This window comes from Astyanax mexicanus, chromosome 1, assembly GCF_023375975.1.
Source record: "Astyanax mexicanus isolate ESR-SI-001 chromosome 1, AstMex3_surface, whole genome shotgun sequence".
NCBI classification, from domain to species: Eukaryota; Metazoa; Chordata; class Actinopteri; order Characiformes; family Acestrorhamphidae; genus Astyanax; species Astyanax mexicanus.
The window spans coordinates 79,116,496-79,135,920 of NC_064408.1; the positions used below are offsets into that span (position 1 = coordinate 79,116,496).

Below are 19,425 nucleotides of genomic sequence, written 5' to 3' on the forward strand. Positions count from 1 at the left end.
AATGCTGTACTGGAAATGACTGCAAGGGATTAAAAACACAAAAAGAACAAATTTCACCATGTAGTTCACAAGTTAAAGCTATTTTGTTTACATGTTAGACAGCATCCCTTCCCAATTGGAGTTGTAGTTTGATTTCCAAAATTAGCATGTTCAAATTGAACAGTTAAAGTAAAACATTAAGAGTAAAATTAGTAAATGAACTGACAGTGTCGTATTATTCAGCAGCTCTTAGAAGAGCGTTTTAAAAGAGTATGTTCTTTTTTTCTAGGGAAAGTGAATAACAAGGCCTAGGTTATTGTGCTGAATTCCTTAGATGAAGCATTGCATTTTCTCATGGTTCCTTTTTAAAAACATCAATGGACCTTCGTTTTATTACCGCCGGATTTGCCGGCTTGTGAAATGAAAAAGCTTTTGTTCAAGGTACAAGTAACCAAGGGACCTTCGATATCAAAGCAGGAATGCCGCTGCCTGACCCTTCACTTTGTAGGCTGCCTCTTAAAGGGAAGCCGTGTGAAGGAGAGATGAACTTGTGCTGAAAGACTGATTATAATTCCCTCCGCCCCTCCTCGACACACTCTCTTTTTCTCCTCCCTTCATCAAAGTCTTCCATACGTAGGCAGGGGACCATGTCTAAGAACACATTGGGTTGGATTTGGATGAGATGCGTTTGAGGAGTACAGTTGGGCTGGTTTGTTCTTAGAAGGAGTGTTTAATTCATTGTGTTTGTGGTGATAAGGAGATGGATTAGATTAAAAAATGGAGGATAAAAGAGAGTAAAAGCTGTGTAGGTAAAATGGAAGTATAATAAAGGAGGGAGGACATCGTCAGACAACAGAGAGGAAGGAGGCCAAAGTAGAGGAGAGAGATGGGTGTGTCTGCTAAATATTTGATGAGTGCTAATGCAGCACTGCGGTGGAGGAGAGGCGGGTGAAATATAGCTACGCAGCAGGGGGGGGATGTTGCTGCAGGATTCTCTCTCTCTATTTCTCTCTCTCTCTCTTTCTCTCTCTCTCTTCAGCCAAACACACTCTCCCTTACTCTCTGGTGATTCTTGCTGAGTCATAAAAACATTGAAGGGGGGAAGGAGGGAGGAGAGAGGCAGAGTGCAGAGGGGAGAGAGAGAGAAAGAGAGAGAGAGAGAGAGAGAGAGAGAGAGAGAGAGAGAGATCAGGGAAGTAAAGGACAAGCAATATTAGTTGGACGAGTATTAATGCAGCTGTATCCTAAATGGAGATGTTTATAGCAAGATAAGGGAATTAAAGCTATTAGAGTATCTAAGAGAGGAAGGTTATAATGAAGATGTGTCTCTGTTTGGAGTGCTTTTATTGGCAACTTTTACATTACACTGTGTTACAATTACAATTGTGTTCATAGACAATTATTTCAGGATGTGTTTCTGTGTTTCTGAAGCAGTTATTTCCATATAGAATCATGCCTGTTTTAAATATAGAGGCACCTGAGCGCCCAAAGGTCACCAGCATCCCATTCTGACCACAGTTCCTGTCCCTAGCGCACAGATATTTGTCCAGATTCCCTGAAACTTTCACAATAATATGTAACAAATCCACCCAGGCAGTTTTAACGAAATCCCAGGACAGATTTTTACTTTCTAGACCTGGATTACACACCTTCAGCTTTTTCACAAAGACATATTTCTAACTGAATAACACAAACCAGAACAGAGTACTATCCATAAGGGAGATCCCTAACCTCTCCTCCTGTTGGCAGTGCTTTCCTCATCTGGCTAACCGAGGAGCCCTACTTTGTGAAACACCCCCAGCTCAGGCTCATATTTAACTTCCCTGGAAATGACTAGGGGTGGCCTGTTTTATTTTGTACAGTTAAAGCCCTCGGGCATAAAAAAAACAGCTCTCCCCGTGATTGGACTGAACAGATTTCTATCAGATGCAACATTTTATCTGTCCCTAATGAAAAAACTTGAATCACAGTTCCTTTCTATTGTATTTTTGTATTACACCAGATTCAAAAAATGTCATCTGACTTTTATTATTATTCCAAATGACTTGCTGTACAGCTGTAAAGAAGAGCATGTTTTTCTTTCAATTAAAAATTAAGTATAGTTTAAAAACAGCACTGTTTTTCAATATTTGGGGATCCTAAGGCACGTCCTGCCCCAGGTCCCAATTTATCTCATTCATAATATGCTGTATGCTGAAATGAAAAGAAATCATTACTTCATTTACTCTCTATAAAAGAAAGCTTTGTTTTTTTTGTAAATACACAAGGTGTGCGCGATTTAATTCATAAAATTATTTTTTGAAACAGTTTATGAAGAAATCACACCTGACAGATCACAGCCTTCTGCAAATTATGTTGTAGGAGCATCAGAATTAAAGAAGCAGCATAAATACTTTATTTTCCTTATCTCAAAAACAAAGAAACCTAATCCAGTGCAGTTTTCTGACTGGTTGAAACATCACCAAAACAAGTTGTGAATGTTACACATCAATTTTTAATTTAGATATTGTTTTTTTTATTTAAATATACAGGATATAAGTACTTTAATATACTTTAAGTTTTTGATCATATTGTATCAAATCACATATCACAGTGTCTCTTAATCATATAGAGAGTGTTTTAGTCATATTGCCCAGCCTTTTTTCTTATTTTCTTTTTCTTATTATTTTGCAATATTTTTTTGCAAGCAAACTTGTGTTATTTTTTTGGTTCATTTTAAAGGTGAACAGTTTTATTTACATTCTATTTAGAGCTTAAAAATGTCAAAGATCTTGTCCAATTCTTGTGCAGCTTTATGCTATTTATATGATTTTTGTTCCCCTAATTTTACTATACAATCTCATCTGCAAACGATCATCGTGGCTGCAGATTTTCTTCTTCTTTTTTTTTTTTAGTTATCATTTAAGCACACCTGACTGCCCTTGTTTAACCAGCCAGTCAGTCAGTTTTAAAACAGCTGAAGACATGAGCTCCTGCTTGGCTGGAATGAAAAGCTGCAGCGAGGCCAAAACCTATGCAGAAAAAACTTAAACACCCTGCTGCACTACAGCTCAGTTCACTGTGTTTCACACACTCATCTCTTTCTCTCCCTCTCGTCCCGCAGGCTCCACGGTGGTGAGGTGGTTGTATGGGAAGCGTAGCATTCCAAAAAGCAGGAAACGAGAAGCTACTTGTGGAGGACAGAAGGAGATAGTGCTCTGAACCCTTATCAGAGCAACAGACTACAAAGCCAGTCTCTCTCTCCTTTCTCTATTCATCCACACAGACATCTATCCATCCATTCATCTATCCCTCTTTCCTCGTCTCCACCCTGTTCACACCACATTAACTGTACAATCACAGAGATGTCTCAGTTCCTGGCCCTCGCTGAGGGTTTCACATTCCCGGCACCACTCATCATCATCTTCATCATCATCCCTCCTACACAGAGCAGACGCTACTCATCCTGTCATTGCGGTGACATCATTTCATTCGTTTTATTTTTACGGCCCTGTTGTCGAGGGCTGCTGTTGGATGGAGAGAACACGTGTGTGAAAGCTTTGTGAATGTTTGTATGTGTATGACAAAAAAGAGAGAGAGAAAGTGTGTGTGAGAGAGAGAGAGAGAGAGAGAGAGAATATCTTGAGTGTGGTTGTGTGTGTGTGTGTGTGTTTGAGAGAGTTCGTCTGAGTGGGTTCTCATCTTGTATATTGTATTTATAGCTAAAATATTCTCTCGGCCATCACAGCCACGTCCTCTTGGTGTTAAACTCCACTGAAACGGTGGGAGAACGTCGTTATCCTAATGTGAGAGTCTAAACTCTGCGTTTTTTACAAACATGGTACACACATGCACTCAGTTAACCCTCATCAGCCATATTACACCACTGTAAACATGTGGCCATAAATTTATTTCACTTTCAACCACAGAAAAATAACCCAATGAGAGCCAGCATAATCAGTTCCATTCCTACTGTACATACTAGGCATTCTTAGTTTTTTTTTTCCTGACTGTGAAGCTTATTTGAGTCTCCTCGTCTTTGAGAACCACACATTATGGCAGTAAAACACATCTCACCTTTAATATGTGACTATTTATCAGAGAATAAAATCAGTAAATCTGATCTGAACTGGTGTTATAGGAGTTCTTTAATTCTTTTGGACAGCTTAAGTGCATCTGTGCACGCTCTCAGACGTCCAGTTAAGAATGGACACTTTCACAGTTTGTAGCCACATAAAAATAAATGAACTTTACTTTGGTATTGTTTAACTGGTTTCATGTGGAGCAGGGGTGTCCAATCTTCTCCACAGAAGATCTGGAATGGTCCACAAGGGTCTGCAAAGTGCCAATGTGGCTGCTACATGTTTTATTCCACACAATGAATGATTTTTGAATCACTTAAAGTGGTTAAAGGAAAGGACAGGAAAAGCTAGCTGTGTATGTCCATATCAGCCTTGTTACAGAGAAGATTGGACACCCTGTACGTGGACTGTTTTCTACACTGAGTGATATGGAGGAGAATGTTGTCACTTGTTGTTTAATTATCTTGTATCTCCAAAAGGACAATTTTACAGGAGTAGAAGAAACACAGAGAAAACAACGTTAAAGGATTTTATTGGAGATTTTTATGGAGCAATTCTTTTAATCCATTCATTATCAAATTAGGACTCAATTTAAAGAACACCAGACAAATTCACGTAATGAAAACAGTGAAACACAGTAAAACAGGAGATACAGGTTTTTTCATGACATAAACAGTGGTGTAATACACAGACTAGGTAGTGTTATTGCGCCCTCTGGTGTCGACTCCAAGACTAGTCAGCCAGTCAGCTGGCCTTTATTCACACTCCTTGTTTTTTAATCTTGGTAATGCTCATTTAGAACACTTTTGTTTTTATGTCTCTCGGCTCTGTATTATAGGCTTATGGTATTATTATTATTGTTATTATTATTATTCATCCAAAATATGATAGTTTGCCTTCTCCAATGCTTTACATATAACAGTTCGTTTGACTATATTACCGTGCTTTCTGTTCCTTTACTCCCTAAATGTGACATATGAGCAAAAAAGAGAAGGTGGCAGTCTGTGTGTATGAGGGGATAGATTTGTCGTTCATTCATCCATTCATTTCACTTTGATTTCCCTGCCATATTATTTAAGGAGAGACCTGCTGATTTAATAGATTAAAGAAATGCAATATAAAGGTCTCTCTTCTTCATATCCACACATGAAGAACATCATCATCACCACGTCCTCTCTGGTTCTTCACTCATTTTCACTCAGTGTGTTGTCGTAATCACAGTGACACTGGGCAGGCCAAGTACACAGAGAGCATGTGCAGGACCCCGGCAGAAGATGCTTTATTTTTGCAAATCATAGATGAAATAGAGAATAGTCCAAATCTCTGTACTCCTGTCACAGCTTGTACGAACACCCAGCGTGCATCCTTTTCTCAGCTTTTTATAGAATATTACTGTGAAGTTCCTTAACATTTGTACAAATTGTATACCTATGTATCTTAAGCCCTAATATTGTAATATTAACAAATAACCGATGAGAGCATTAGGCGATGTTATGTAGCATGGTCTTTTCCTTTTTTTATTCCACAAGCTGTTAATAGTATGGATACATGTCTATATTTCATTCAAATAAAGCTAGCGTTGTAAAGCACTGCTTGTCATTGTTTTTACTATAAAGGGCCCAGATAAGGACCCTAACTGATCAAGATCATGTTTTTCTTTTTAACTGCTTAAACTGTTTTCCAAACAGAGATCAAGCCTAATCTTGGACTGAAGATTTCAAATGGATATTTTTTTTCCATAATAAGGAAAATATAGTTTAGGACTAGGCTTAATTCCCATTAATGCCCCATTTTTATGTTTGTGGAAACATTTTCTATTGAATCACTTCAGCTACTTTAAGTAATCCTTTAAGCAATCATTACTGACACAGAGGTGTAAATGTGAATACACACACTTGTACAGTCTCTGTATTTAGTATTTAGCTGTGGAACAGTGTTCACTGGAATTCTAAACCTATGGATTTGAGAAGTTGTAGATGAGGGGAACTGGGGATCATCCAACATCCTGACCTCAGTAATGCATTCAAATCAGCAAATCTCCCAAAATCTTGTAGAAGGTCTTTCCTGGATAGTAGAGACAGTTACTCTAACAAAAGCAGAATAAACTACATTTTAAAATCCCTGATTTTGGACAAAAAATAATTAAACAGGTATCATAAATACTTTGGTGCATATAGTGTATAATTGCTATATTTTAAAGAATTCTTATAGTATTTTTAAGATTTATATATATATAGTTAAGTAGACACTATTTTCTTAAGACAGTTCCTGATTACAATTTTATTGATAGTAATTTTGTCTAGTAACTTAATTACTAGTAAAATTTCACAAATGATATCTAAAATTAGACATCCTACTACAAAAATTACAAACAAACCGATTTGGATCTGAGTTTTTGAATTAGATTCACCCTGGTAGCATTTCAAATCAATTTTGAATTGAATTGTTGTTTAAAAAGTTCATCCATTCCCAGCAGCATAGAAACAGTAGTTAATACACACATTAATCTAGATTTGTTGAAAAAAAATTTTTATTGTTCATTATTCACAATCAAAATGCAATGAAAGTCTTTTTTTCAGCAATTGTTCACGTTCCTGAGGACCTGGAGATCACAGTATACTGTCTGTTTGCCTTCGCTTTGGGGTTTGTGCGTTTGAGGAGGGGAGGTTCTTCTTCACCCCCTCCCCTAGAACTGCCTCAAAAAACATCATTTCAGAACAGAATAGATTAACAATTTGCATATGTACATATACTTAACAGTAACAATGAAAAGCAAGACATGGTATTTTACACATGCGGGACAAACAGGACTCAATAAAAGACACCAAGGATCTCAAATACAAAGAAAAATGAGAACAAAGAAAAGCATGGCATCAAATCCCAGTCTCTGACCAATCATTCAGTAGTAATTCAAATTCACATACAGCCCTATTGATAGAGTCAAAAGAGCACCCCTGACTGGACATGGAAAACATGCTGCAGAAATAATACTTTAATAATAAAACGATACTGAACCAGAAGTTCAATACTATGAACCCCTTACTTTTGAACAAAAACGCCACTTATAGTAAATAACTTATGTAAAGAGCTGCTCATTTTTGGGTTCTGTTGGCATTTAAAGGAGATTAATCTTTTGCCCGGCATGTCCACTGCCTGTTTACAACCAGACAATTGTTGACATGTTGGTTCTTGGTTTGTTTCTTTAAGGTCAGGATTTCGTCAAGAGTAGTCAGGTTCCTAAAAGAATTCAGTGCTTAAACAGCAGTGGCACTCTAGCTGAACAATGAACAAACGATAATCGACAGCAGACTACAAAATTAAAACCAGAAGAAAATACAATGAATATAAAGACTGTCTTCACGCAGAGACAACAAATGTACATACACTTGTGCTATGCTAAAATTGATTATATTCTACGCTTGAATGCATTTTGCAATATACAACATTTGCAATATAAAATATTCTTTGTAAATATAGTACTGTGTATAAAATTAGAAAAGTTATACCAAACTCATAAAATAAGGGCTTTAAAAACATTTTTCAAGCAAAAAATTGGATTGGCAAAACAAGAATGACACTGCGTGACGAGGAGAATAAATTCTCCCTTCAAGCAGAGCTATTTCTGCTTGTGTAGGATCTCTCGTAATGTCTTAAACACGCATTTATATTTAGTAACAGGCTCAAAAAGAGAATGACGTTTAATGAGGAAGAAGAAAAAAAAAAAGATGGCACATCTGTAAACATTTTCAGACACCAGTTTCATCGAGAGACATATCTATTGATAATTAACACATCCTGCTAATTATGTCTGGCTAAGGTGCCAACACAAGTTAAAAGACATCCACACTGAGTTGGCACAAAAAAAGATCATGATGATGCGTGATAAACTGGCATTCAGGTAACAGATTGGTGTTCAAGTAATTGACTGATTAAACTAGCTTCACTTCTTAAAAATATGATTTAAAATGTCTTTTTAATGTGGGGTTCTTGATATTGACAACGTTGTGTTTGCTAAACAATATGCTCTGTGCTTTTCATTTTAAGAATAACCTGAAGACCAGAGGAACTGAGCTAGAATCAGTGACTATAACTTGTGCTGATAGGAGCTGTGTGATTTGTGTTGTGTATGTTTTTTTAAAAAGTAATAGAGGAAAGCCTAAAATTAAATTATTTTATATCAGTTCACCCATATTAAGGTGCTGGTAGAATGCTTTTGCCTCAGAACACTTCAAACAAGCACCACACTTAGCTGCCCAAGACAGGAGACAGTGAGGAGGGTTTACTAAGAGAGACTGAATTTATCAGAAGACAAGATATTTGGCCTGCAGAAATGCTAAAAATACACTGACAGCTATCCCATTTAGCCTATTGCTTTAAAACTCATGAATCACACAGGGTTAGGAGCACCAGCTTGGCCTAAATCTGATCACATCTACCTACCCGGCGATGGAAATGTGAGAGAAAGAGAGCAACATTCTTAGTAGAAGTGTGATCACTACTATTTACTACTTCCCCTTCCTGTTGGCAGTTGTAAAGAGGAAAAGCTTAAACCACAGCTTTCAACATGTGAACAACTGAATTGGCCATACTAATTCAGAAAAGAGAAAAAAAATAGGCATAAAAAGTAAAGCATGTTGTTGTATGTTTGAGCTTTGTAATGTAGCAAACATTTAAATTCCCTGCTTTTGCTTTTCAAGAGCACACAATGCCGGAAAGGCCATTGGTTCAGTAGAATAATTCTCCTACAACATGCATGTAACTCGTTTTCCCATCTACGCCATTAGCTTAATCTAGCAGAATAACCCAAATAAGTGACACATTTGGGGAAAAAAATCTAAGAAAACAATTACAAGACAATGTGGTACTATTCCACTAAAACCTCTTCCGTTTTGATGGCCGTTACCAACGGTCCACCACTCGATGAATCTGATCCCTCATCTTTGGCCACTTTGTCAATATTTAATTCGCTGACCCCCATTCCCAAAACACTCCCGTCAGAGAGGGAGCCTTGGTTGAAGCACTGATGCTTAATGACTTCGTTGGGGTTGGAGAAGGTCATTTCACACACGTTACACTTGTAGGGTCTTCCCGAAGAGCCAAGAAACAGCGCCTCCATCTGGCTGGAGTCATCGGCCGCACACAGCTCCATGCTCTGTCGGTCCACCATGGTGTACGCCGACTCGGCCCCCTGGCTTAAGCAGACATGGCGCGCGGCCTGGTTGGCCCGGCAGAAGCTCTTTCCGCAGGCGCTGCAACGGTACGGCTTTCCCGTGTGGATGTACATGTGCTCTCGCCAATGGCTCTTCTGGATGAACTTGCGTCCGCAGGTGGAGCACTCGTACTTTCTCCTCTTGACCTCCCGCTCCACATCTGCTGCACCCTCCAGGTTGTCGATGTCGGCTATATCAGATGGAGGTGGCGTGTCTGCCTGGGGCTGGGCTGCACATAAACTCGCCGCCGCAGTCGAAGGGACTGCAACGGCCGTGTCGGCATGCGGGGAGACTTTAGCGCCAGTAAGAGGTTGTTCACCATCGCTGGCCATATCCACCATGATAGGGGTGGCTGCAGCAGCCCCAACGCCTGTAAGAACTTCCTCAACCTCAGGCGTGGCAGCTCCTCCAGGCATTATCGGGGAATCTGCTTCCACCACAAGAGGAGGCACAGCCTGTGCGTGCCAGAGGAGATGCTCCCTCAGAGCTGCCCGCTGGTTGAAGCGACTCCCACAGAGATGGCAGGTGTAGTGCTTTCTGAACGAAGAGCTTCTACGCATGATGCTGGGCTTCACATGAAGAATGGTGTTGCTGTTGGCGCTGACTGACGCAGAAAGAGCCTCGCTGGCTGGGGTATCCACCTCACACCCCTCTCTACCAAACAGCACATGGCTTGAGGATGCCTCTACTTCCATGTCTGACTGAAGTCTGGATCCAGTCCCAGCCTGCAGGAAAGACACACTCGCGGTGGAGCACTTTGTATCAAGTGCACCTGTGCTATCCGAGTCAATAGGTGAAGACTGCCTCCTGGCTGATAGCCTGCTAGACGACGTTCCTTGTTGGTCTGATATCTGAATGCCGTAGAGAGAAGTGGAAAGGCGAATGTTGGGTTCGGGATGAGAGAAAGCTACCTGGCTAGCCAGACTAGCCTCCTGGATAAGAGGGTAGGCATGCAGGAACTTCACGCCCTGCTCTAGTCGGGCCGGGTCTATTAGCTGCGGTGCCAGTTTGCCAGTGTACATCAGGTTGAGGAGGTAGCTGAAGATATCAGGCTGGATGTCTGCAGGCTTCAGGCGAACACAGTCGCTGCAAAAATACAACACAAACGCGTATAAGAAAACCAGCTCTACAAAACACATTTAACATTATTATAACAGCTGAGAACAAATAGTTTCCTTAGGAAAGAGTAGGACTAATCCTGCTTTTTCAGACTGCCTAGCTCTCAGGGCTTCGGTCCTGGCTTAATCTAACACAATACATTTAAACAATTGACCAGAGGCCGAATAGCGTTTTATTAATTATGACTTTTCACCACCATTCCATAAATGAAACAGCCTAAATGTATTTTTGTCTTGCTTTAAACAAAAGTAATTACAAACCTATCATTTAAAATAGTTTTTGAAGACTAGACATTTTACCATTCAAGCAGACATACCAACACAGTATGACCTTAACAAATCACTGTTCAGTATTTTGTCATTTTTAGTTGAAAATTTTTGGTTGCCAACGTCAACGTAAGTTAATCCTTAAACTTTTCTTATTTATTAGATCAATAATGAAAAAAATAAATGGTTTAAAAAAGTGGAGGCTTTAAAAATGAACTTAAAAGAACCCTCTGTAGCACCCTAATAAAAATTAATACTTAAGATTTTAAAAGCTGCTGCTTGTGAATAATTCAACCAACACTAGAGTGCAAATCTTAAACCAGTCACCTTTAGAAGCAGATTTATTCTAAAATGAGAAGGGCTAGCTGTAGGAATTTCACTGAATAGGTAAAAAACATAATGAAGACAATTCGATTTATTTGGTATGTTTTAAACTAGATAAGCTTTCCAATTTAGTAACATCTATAGCACATGTATGATTATGATTTTTTAATTATATTATATTTATTTAGGTGCTTCTTGAGATGAATACTGAAAACATGCTTTACTTAAACCCAGTTTAACTGGTGTAAATTTTACTTTGGAACTTTAGAAGCTGCAAAACGAACGCATTTTTGGTTCAGTATAAATAATTAAAATGCTTTTAAGTGAGAAGAGCTAAACTTTGTGTATGGTTACCTGTCCTGGTGAATGAACAACATTCTGAAGTAGTTGGAGAAGGCGGCCAGCACAGCTTTGTGTGCTTTAAAAAAGACGTCACCAATGGCAACTGTGCAGTCACACAGGAAGCCGAACTCCCTCTGTGCGTTGAGCTGCTGCAGGAGGATAAGACCATGGTTGGCCAGCTCCATACTTCCACCTACACAGAGAGGGGGGCAGAGATGACAGTCAACTTCCTGTCTGCTGCAGACCACAATCAACCACAAAAGGGAGCCAAAAAGGCAGCACTGAAGAAGGCCTTCTGAGTACACACACACACACAAGCTTAGCAGACACAACCAGTGTATTCCATCAGCCTAATCACTTTCTGACTAAATCACATTCATGAATGGTGAAAATTTACTAGAACCCAGTAATAAAAGTTATAAATCTTTAATATCAGTACTGGTTCATTCAATTTTAAACAGTAAACGTACCAGTGACTGTATTTCAATAATATGGCCGACATGAGGTCGACCTACTCTCTGGCCGTGCTGGGACAGCTGCATGTCAGGATGTTTGCTCTGCACGGGAAAACGGGATGGAGCGGGAGCTTTTCATATTGACCCAAACGCAGAAGCTGCCGGAACTCTCCCCGACCACTTTTCTCCAGGGGATATGAGGGGACGGAGTGGGAAAACCAGGGAGGGGTGAGAGTTGAAGCTCTAGCTATATTTAGACCAGGGGAATTTTGAGTTTTCGTGACTGAAATGAAAAACACAGAGATTTACAGGCTGTTTCATGTTTTTGTTATTTCATGTTATTTATTTGATCTGGTGTTTCTCAACAATAAAGAACTATGCTGTTTTCTCTATTTATATCCTAAATGTGTTTACAGTAGGGATGCACTAAATATTTGGCAAATTATATGTCATGTAAAATAACAATAATATTTTGTGCAGTTTTGTAAATGTAAATATCTGTATATATGGGAGAAATATATTTGAGCCCATTTAAGACTTTTTAAAACACTTTAGAGACAAGACCACTTTTACAGAACAAAAACACACTGCACTAAAATTAAGTTTACAGAACTTACAATAAGCTTGACATTCCTATATTTTCTGACAAAGTATTTTTTTTTCTAACAGACATAAATTACCATTTTTGAAAAAAATGGAAAAGTGTCCAGTGCAAAATTGGGGATATCTAACCTGTGTCAGTTAAATTTACACTTCCCCATTCCTACAGTACCGTCTCCTCTACCTAAAATAAGTAATTAACATACATGAAAATACCACCCCTCTGATCCATAAATAATTCTGTCGGTTTCACTTAGTTCAGTCTACAGTTTAGTCTACAGTAAACAAACTTACATATCAAAATTTTTAAGACCGTTGGGGAATAAATTAAAGCCCTTTCCAGAAACATTTATTCAAGAATGTTTAAGAATCTGTGGACAACCGCTCATTAGCTTATCTAATGCAAGGTCCACAAAACCCTAGTTGATCCTGTAAACGCCCCTTTTCAGGGGTACTGGTTATACAGCATTGCTGAGCACCCTGTGGACAGCTCACAGCTGCTGCTGGAACCTGAATTCTTACTGCAGGGCACAACAGGGCACTAATGCTGAGCAGTGCCTGTGATCCTCAGGGGGGGATTAGACAGCTTCAGCTCCATGACATCCACCTTTAAGCCTTAGAATCTGACCTTTTGATTGCTCTTCTGAGTTAAAGACAATAGACAGGTATTTTGAATCTCATTTCAGTCTTTCATTCAAGGCTCATTCTACCAGGGGCTATTACTGTAATAAACAAAGAAATATCTTGGAAAGCCTGTGTGTGTAAAATTGACTATATTGACATGCTCACACCCTTATTTCAGATCTCCTACATTGGAGGAAAAACACAAAAACATCTTATTTCACTTTTTTTTTTAAGATTTGCAGGACAATGGGTTGTCAATTCTGCACTATTCTGAACTATGGGGGTCACCATAGTCTGTTGATGTTAACTAATGAACCTCCTCAGTTAACGAACAGGATTAGTTGGCGTGTTTACACACAAAGTTCACCAAACTGTGCCAAATCTCCAACCCTACAGTATCTCAAACCTGCTTAAGGAACTTTGCTGCAATTATTCAAAACTGTTCTGCTCCCTCTAGCCTATCTCTTGTTTTATATAAGCATCTTTCACATTCAAGCCTCAGGACACTACCAGGGTACTTTTACAGCTAAGGGTCTGGCTTTGCATCATTTACACATGCAGCCCTTAAACAGTATTTTACCTCTATACATGTTCATACTTGCCATGAAATTCCTAGTAAAGAAGATGTGATGACCTCTGCATGAACAGTGGACAGTAAGTTCATTTAGAAAACATGTACAGAGAAAGTGTGTACATTAAATATGGTTATTTTGCAAAAAAAGAAAAAAAAAAAAAAGAAAAATCCTCTGAAAAACTAACAACAAAAACACCAACAATAAACTGTCCCATTACCAGAGAATATCTGCTGTCTAGTTTAGACATTACTGTATTTGTTGGTAAATTAGTAGCTTCTGTTACCTCCTGAATCACCTGGTAATTTCCTGGGTATTGAAATAAATGTATGGCTCGATCAACTTTACTGTTTAAATTTGGACGCAAATTAAGTCCACATTTTGCCCCTTCCTGCTTAATTACTGAGTAAAAGTGCCTGAGTGATTTGGGGTAATAGGCAGTACTCTGCCTCCAGCAGTAAGCTAATTTCAGAAGGGAGTGGAAGGTCCACTGCACTGTAATCAATTTTACTTCTTGGCAAAAGGGGGGCTTCTTCCAAATCAATGGTAAAAATATCTCAGACACTCTGTAAAACAGATTAAAGCCTTAGACCAAAAATGCTCACTCGTAGTAACTTCACAAAGGAAAACGTATGGATCTCACTGTAAACACAAGCTAGATGAAACAACCAAAGCTAGTGTATTAAAAAAAACAGCACTTGACCAGCTTTCTAAAGCATCACCACTATCTCCATGAGCAGCAGGTCAATATATGACCTTTGAACAAATCTGTGGACTGAGCATCTGACGTGTAAGGCTTCGTAATGCCTAATCTAAGATAATCAAAGTAGCAGTTTGGTGAAATATCAAAACTCTGGCCACTTGTGTGTTGACCTTTGAGGTCAACATGGACCCACAGCCATGAAAGTCATGTGATTCGTGTTACACATTATTACAATGCGCAGGATTCTGCTGCTTTGCCATTAGAATGTGAGAAATAGTGCCACATAATATTCTGAGAAACATAACTTTTTACCCACAGGCAGACATCTGCAAAAGGCAGCTCCTTGTCTGCATTTGTACACATAACATATTGTAGGTACACAAAATTATATCGATAATGGCCAATAACTGCTTTTATTTTTAGAAACATCAGCATGGTCAACGCTGCTACTTTAATTTTCATTGATTTAAGTTCATTGTTTTTTTCAAGTTATACTGCAGTGTCTAGTATCGGTCAGTTATAAATGTGTATATTAAGATTGAGGTCACAAAAAAGAAACCAGGTGCCTTTCTAAGAACAAACAAAAAAAAATCACTGCTGTACATTAATATATTATAGTCTATAAGATTAGAACAGTAACTTTTTTCTTTTGAAATGCTGCAGTCATTCCTATACTAAAGAAACCTGGGTTAGACCAACCTTTTTGGCCAACTACAGACCGATCTTCAATCTTTTCTTTAGTTAAGGTCATGTTATTTGTTTGAGCTGTTTTAGACAGGCTTTTGCACTCATCACAGTACTGAGTCTGTCCTTGTAGTGAGTAGTAGTGAATAGCCTGCCTTATTTTATTCTTCTAGGTCTAACAGCAGTCTACAATAATGTAAGTCAAGATCCTCTTTCTTCTAGGTTCTTCAGCAAAATGACTCCAAAGTGGGCAAAGAACTGAAATTTAATAATGTCTCACACAAAAGTAAAGTTAAAAAGAGAAAAAAAAATATTAAAAAGGTACATTTAATAAAATCTACTGTTGAATTTCCAATAGAATGTCAGTAGAACATTCAGTGTCTATTAGCACTGGACTGAGGTCTATTGGGTGATACGTTTTGTTCTTTTTGTTGTTTTGCCACTAAATGCTAAAGCTGGAAAGTACAAGCAGTCTATTTGCTGAACCAACAGAACAGATTAAATTACACCCTCAGACAATTTGGAATTTGGTGTGAAAAAAGATAACATATCAAGCCCTCACAAATATAGTCAAGGTATGACACATTTAAAATACACAAAAACAGTCAAAAACAAAGTTTTACTTAGGTAACTGGCTAAAGCACAAAAAGTTGACAGTTTGCTGAACAAAAAGTTATCTTAAGTCAGATGCTCTCTTTTAATCCAGGATTAAAAAGCACAACAGTTCTGAAATAAAAGAGGACATAGAAATGGCACCTCACTAAGCGGTTACATAAACAAACATAACAGAATGAAGCTGATCCCAAAATGTATTAGCCAAGGATGTAAAATGTTTGGAAAGAGTAAATTCTTTTCATCACAAACATATCAGAAGTATGCATTTTACATTCAAAACAATCAAAGTTTTACTTCAATAACTGGCTAAATGGATTTGGTTATTTTATAGAAATAAAGTACGGCTTCATGTTACTTGGAGGCATCATACAGCAAAACAACACTGAGTTGTGTGGATGTCCATCACTATTAGGTTTGTTGTGGTTCAACTGAAAAAGTCAATGCCTAATCAGATGCTGAACAGCTAGTATTTAGGATACTCACAGATTATATTCTAACATATATACATATATTTTATGTATGAGCGTTCTAAGGAACAACTCCTAACACTACATTCAGCAGCTTCTATAGCCCAAATTTTTAGAAGCCTGTAAGCAGAAATCAGACTCTCAAAAATAGAAATATATTCTTTGGATATACACAATACGTGATATGAAAAGTATATATTATGCATGAATGTGGAAATGACAGTTACTACATACAAGGGGTGTACCATATTGTATTGTACACAGATCTAGTGATAATATCAGCATTTTGTCTTGAAAGCAGTCTATAAGATACTATGAAGCTTTAACAATTATTTATATACATCCTGTGTGCAGAACAGGACAGCATATGAACATCTTCTGTGTTAAAAAATAAAACTACTGGTAGCTAATTTTAAGTGTATTTTCTGCCTCCACAGATATGTTCCATTTAAACTCATGATTCCTAAAGCAAAAGTTTAGATTATGAAGTTATGAAATTGCTGTTATTTTACTTATGTTACATCAGGTTTTTAACCTTAATATATTTACAGTTGTGTCCTTTGTTAATTTAACTAAATTATTTCTGAATTTAGTTTTAATATTTATAATTGGGTCTAGGCTCTTATGGGTTAAGGGTATTTTTTTGTATAATTGTTTATGTTTGCAGTTTATATGCATGCAGAAAATATTCTGCACTTTAGTATTTTGGTAGTTTTTTAGTCAACTATTTTCTTTATTATGTTACATTATTATTATTTCAAAATATATTCTAGGCACGTCTTGGTAAGTTAAACAGGACAAAGATACATGTATATTTTTGGTTTGTAGTGAATGTTGTAAAAAGTTAAAATTATATTTAGTATAACATTTATTTTGTTGCACAAATGTAAATTCTTGAATTCATTATTCATGTCGTCAGGAATATAGCAAATACAAAATCTTGTGATATCTTGTGGTATTACTTTAGAGCCATGAGTTTTTCTAAAAGCATCTGCAGAAAACAAAGCAGATTAAGGCCTTAGACCAAAAATGCTCACTACTAGTAACTTCACTACAGAAAAGGTATGGATCTCACTGTGAACTCAAGCTAGATAACACTATTAGGCCAGGGTGTAAAACAAAAACAAACAAACAAACAAACACAACAGAAAACATGACTTTCTTGGCCAGCACTCTCATAAACCACCGCAGGACCCTAACTATCGCCATTAGCAATAGGTCAATATAGGACCTGTGAACAACTTTGTGAACTGTAGTATGTGAGGTGTAAAGCCCTATCCAGATAGGATTAGTTTTTCATGGGGTCCTGGCATAATTTTTAAATGGGGGGGGGGGGGGGGGGGGGGGCATGGTAATTACAGTAATTACACTTTGGGTCCGCGTTTCCACAGAGATCCATGTAAACACAACAGCGAGTGGAAATGGAGGAGCTACAGAACCCAATGTCATGACAGAGAAAGCCAAAAACCTACTGTTTTTTCAGTTGCAGTTCAGATGCAAGAGTTTAATCACTGAGTAGAAGTGTAAAATATTTTTCACAGACGTTCTCCTGAGAAACTAATTCCATCCAGATAGGACTTAAGGCTGCACAATGTCTAATCTAAGATTAATATTAAATGTTTAATGTTTTTCAGGGTCGTGTGTGAAAAATTTTTCACACTTCTACTCAGTGATAAAACTCTTGCATCCGAACTGTAATTGAAATAACAGGAGGACCAGTGGGTTTTTTTGGCTTTCTTGGTCACATGACATCGCGTTCAGTAGCTCCTCTATTTCCACTCGCCGGTGTGTTTATGTGGATCTCTGTGGAATCGTACGCCCAAAATGAAATTATGGTGCGAGGCAGTGGACAAATAGCCATTTTATTACACACGAGGTGACAAAACGTAAGAGATGTGCCTCCGGGCGGGACTAAAATTACAGGAGGACCACAGAGTTCAGCAAAAAACAATAGATAATTAAGGATGTCTAAGAAAAACACAAACATGATTGTTCTGGATGAAAATAAAAACACAAAGGACCCCCTGATAAACTAAGCCTGTTAAATGTTTAATATTGTGATATTGTGATAGTTTAATCACCCACCCACTATCCAGCATGGCTCATGAGTTTTCTATAAGCATAAGAACACAGTCAACATTTCTCTCTCTCTCTCTTTCTACCAGTAGGAAAGATCTTAGCAATAAGTTACTTCAGGGAAACTGGGCCCAGTTCTTCCCCAGAGCTTCAAAAACACACAAAACCCCTCCAGCAGCAGCAGAAGCTCCAGCAGAACCAGGATTTGGGTCCAGACTGCTGTGGTTGTAAATAAGCGCCGCCTCCAGTAAAGACACGTGGAGAGGAGCGAGCTCCCGCAGAGAGAGAAAGAGAGAGAGACCACTTCCGTAGCGAGGCGCTTTTTTTTCCTCCCTCTGCTTGCAAACAGAAACGAAGCCGTCAGAAGCGAAACACGAACAGGGGCGGTTAAGGTTATAACGCGTGGTCTGCGCTGCTGCTGCAGCAAGTAGCCATGTCCTAATTCTGCTGCTGTAGCCTTTAAACCGGGGCTCAGACTCGCGGCATTTCGGCTCTGAAACGGCAGATAAGGACACGGAGTGGAAACACACAGCAGCCACTAACTAATAAACGGAGCCTCACCAAACGGTCACACACACTCACACGGCTACACGTACGCGCGCGCATACACAGAGAGAGACACACGGAGGGGGGTAGTTAGAAGGGGGTGGTCACCGAATAAAACGATCAAACTTCCAGTAAATTAAGACACACAAACAGAGCCCGAAATGTCGGCGTTCAGTCGGTAAAGCGAGGCAGGGTGTATGTGATAAAGATCCGTACCTTTCCGCCGGGTTAGTCCGCGGACTCGGCCGTGTTTGTTGTTGTTGTTACCGGGATCCGTGTCCGTTGGCCTCGCAGCTGCTCTGCTCCTCTAGAGCGCAGCATTGGCGGCGGTGGTTGTCGGTGTTTTCCGGTCGGGTTACGTTACAAATCACATGACTCGGGCTGAAGGGACTTAAAAACGGCAGTTTGCTGAAGCCTGAGGACTGAGTTACCCCCCTAACGGGCGGCCGAGAGAAAACACACAGCGCAGAGCGGCGCGGAGCCGAGCCGCGGTAACAACGTTTAGGAGCCAAGTGTCACGATCGCCATGTTTAACTTAACAGCTAAAACGAGTGAGGGGGGGAGGAGGAGGAGGAGGGGGTCAGGCGGACTGTGGCCGTTTATTTAATCTCCAGTTAGTGTTAACCATAAACCGACTCACTGAAGTAGAGAGAGAGAGAGAGAAGTAGAGAGAGAGAGAAGTGGAGAGGTAGGCTAGAGTTAAGTTATAACTGAAGCAGCAGCAGCAGGATAACTTCATTTACATTTCTGTTAACGTGGTCCGTCTGATTACTCCTCTCAAC

General features: G+C 38.9%; 2 protein-coding genes across 3 annotated transcripts in view; one reads left to right on the plus strand and one right to left on the minus strand.

Annotated features, from left to right (window-relative positions):
• akap12b (A kinase (PRKA) anchor protein 12b) overlaps positions 1-5,629 on the plus strand; it is an 83,015-nt gene extending 77,386 nt beyond the window's left edge. For both annotated transcript variants that reach the window (XM_022663141.2, XM_022663148.2), the window contains one exon: positions 3,083-5,629. The gene's annotated coding sequence lies outside the window, so the exon portion shown is untranslated. The remainder of the gene's footprint in view (positions 1-3,082) is intronic.
• A 919-nt stretch (positions 5,630-6,548) lies between these two features.
• Positions 6,549-19,193, minus strand: zbtb2b (zinc finger and BTB domain containing 2b). The gene is made up of 3 exons (XM_007253894.4): positions 18,860-19,193; positions 11,314-11,494; positions 6,549-10,336 (listed from the first exon to the last, which is right to left on the minus strand). Exons 2-3 carry the CDS (start codon positions 11,484-11,486, stop codon positions 8,905-8,907), a joined length of 1,605 nt encoding a protein of 534 aa, XP_007253956.1. The 5' UTR covers positions 11,487-11,494; positions 18,860-19,193; the 3' UTR covers positions 6,549-8,904.
• Between the last annotated feature and the right edge of the window lie 232 nt (positions 19,194-19,425).

What these genes read in the sequence shown, in the direction of transcription:
- zbtb2b (XM_007253894.4), bottom strand. Translation starts at nt 11,486, where the DNA reads ATGGAGCTGGCCAACCATGGTCTTATCCTCCTGCAGCAGCTCAACGCA. An exon ending in TTGTTCATTCACCAGGACAG is followed by an intron (nt 10,337 to 11,313) that starts GTAACCATACAC and finishes GTATTTTTGCAG; the next exon opens with CGACTGTGTTCGCCTGAAGC.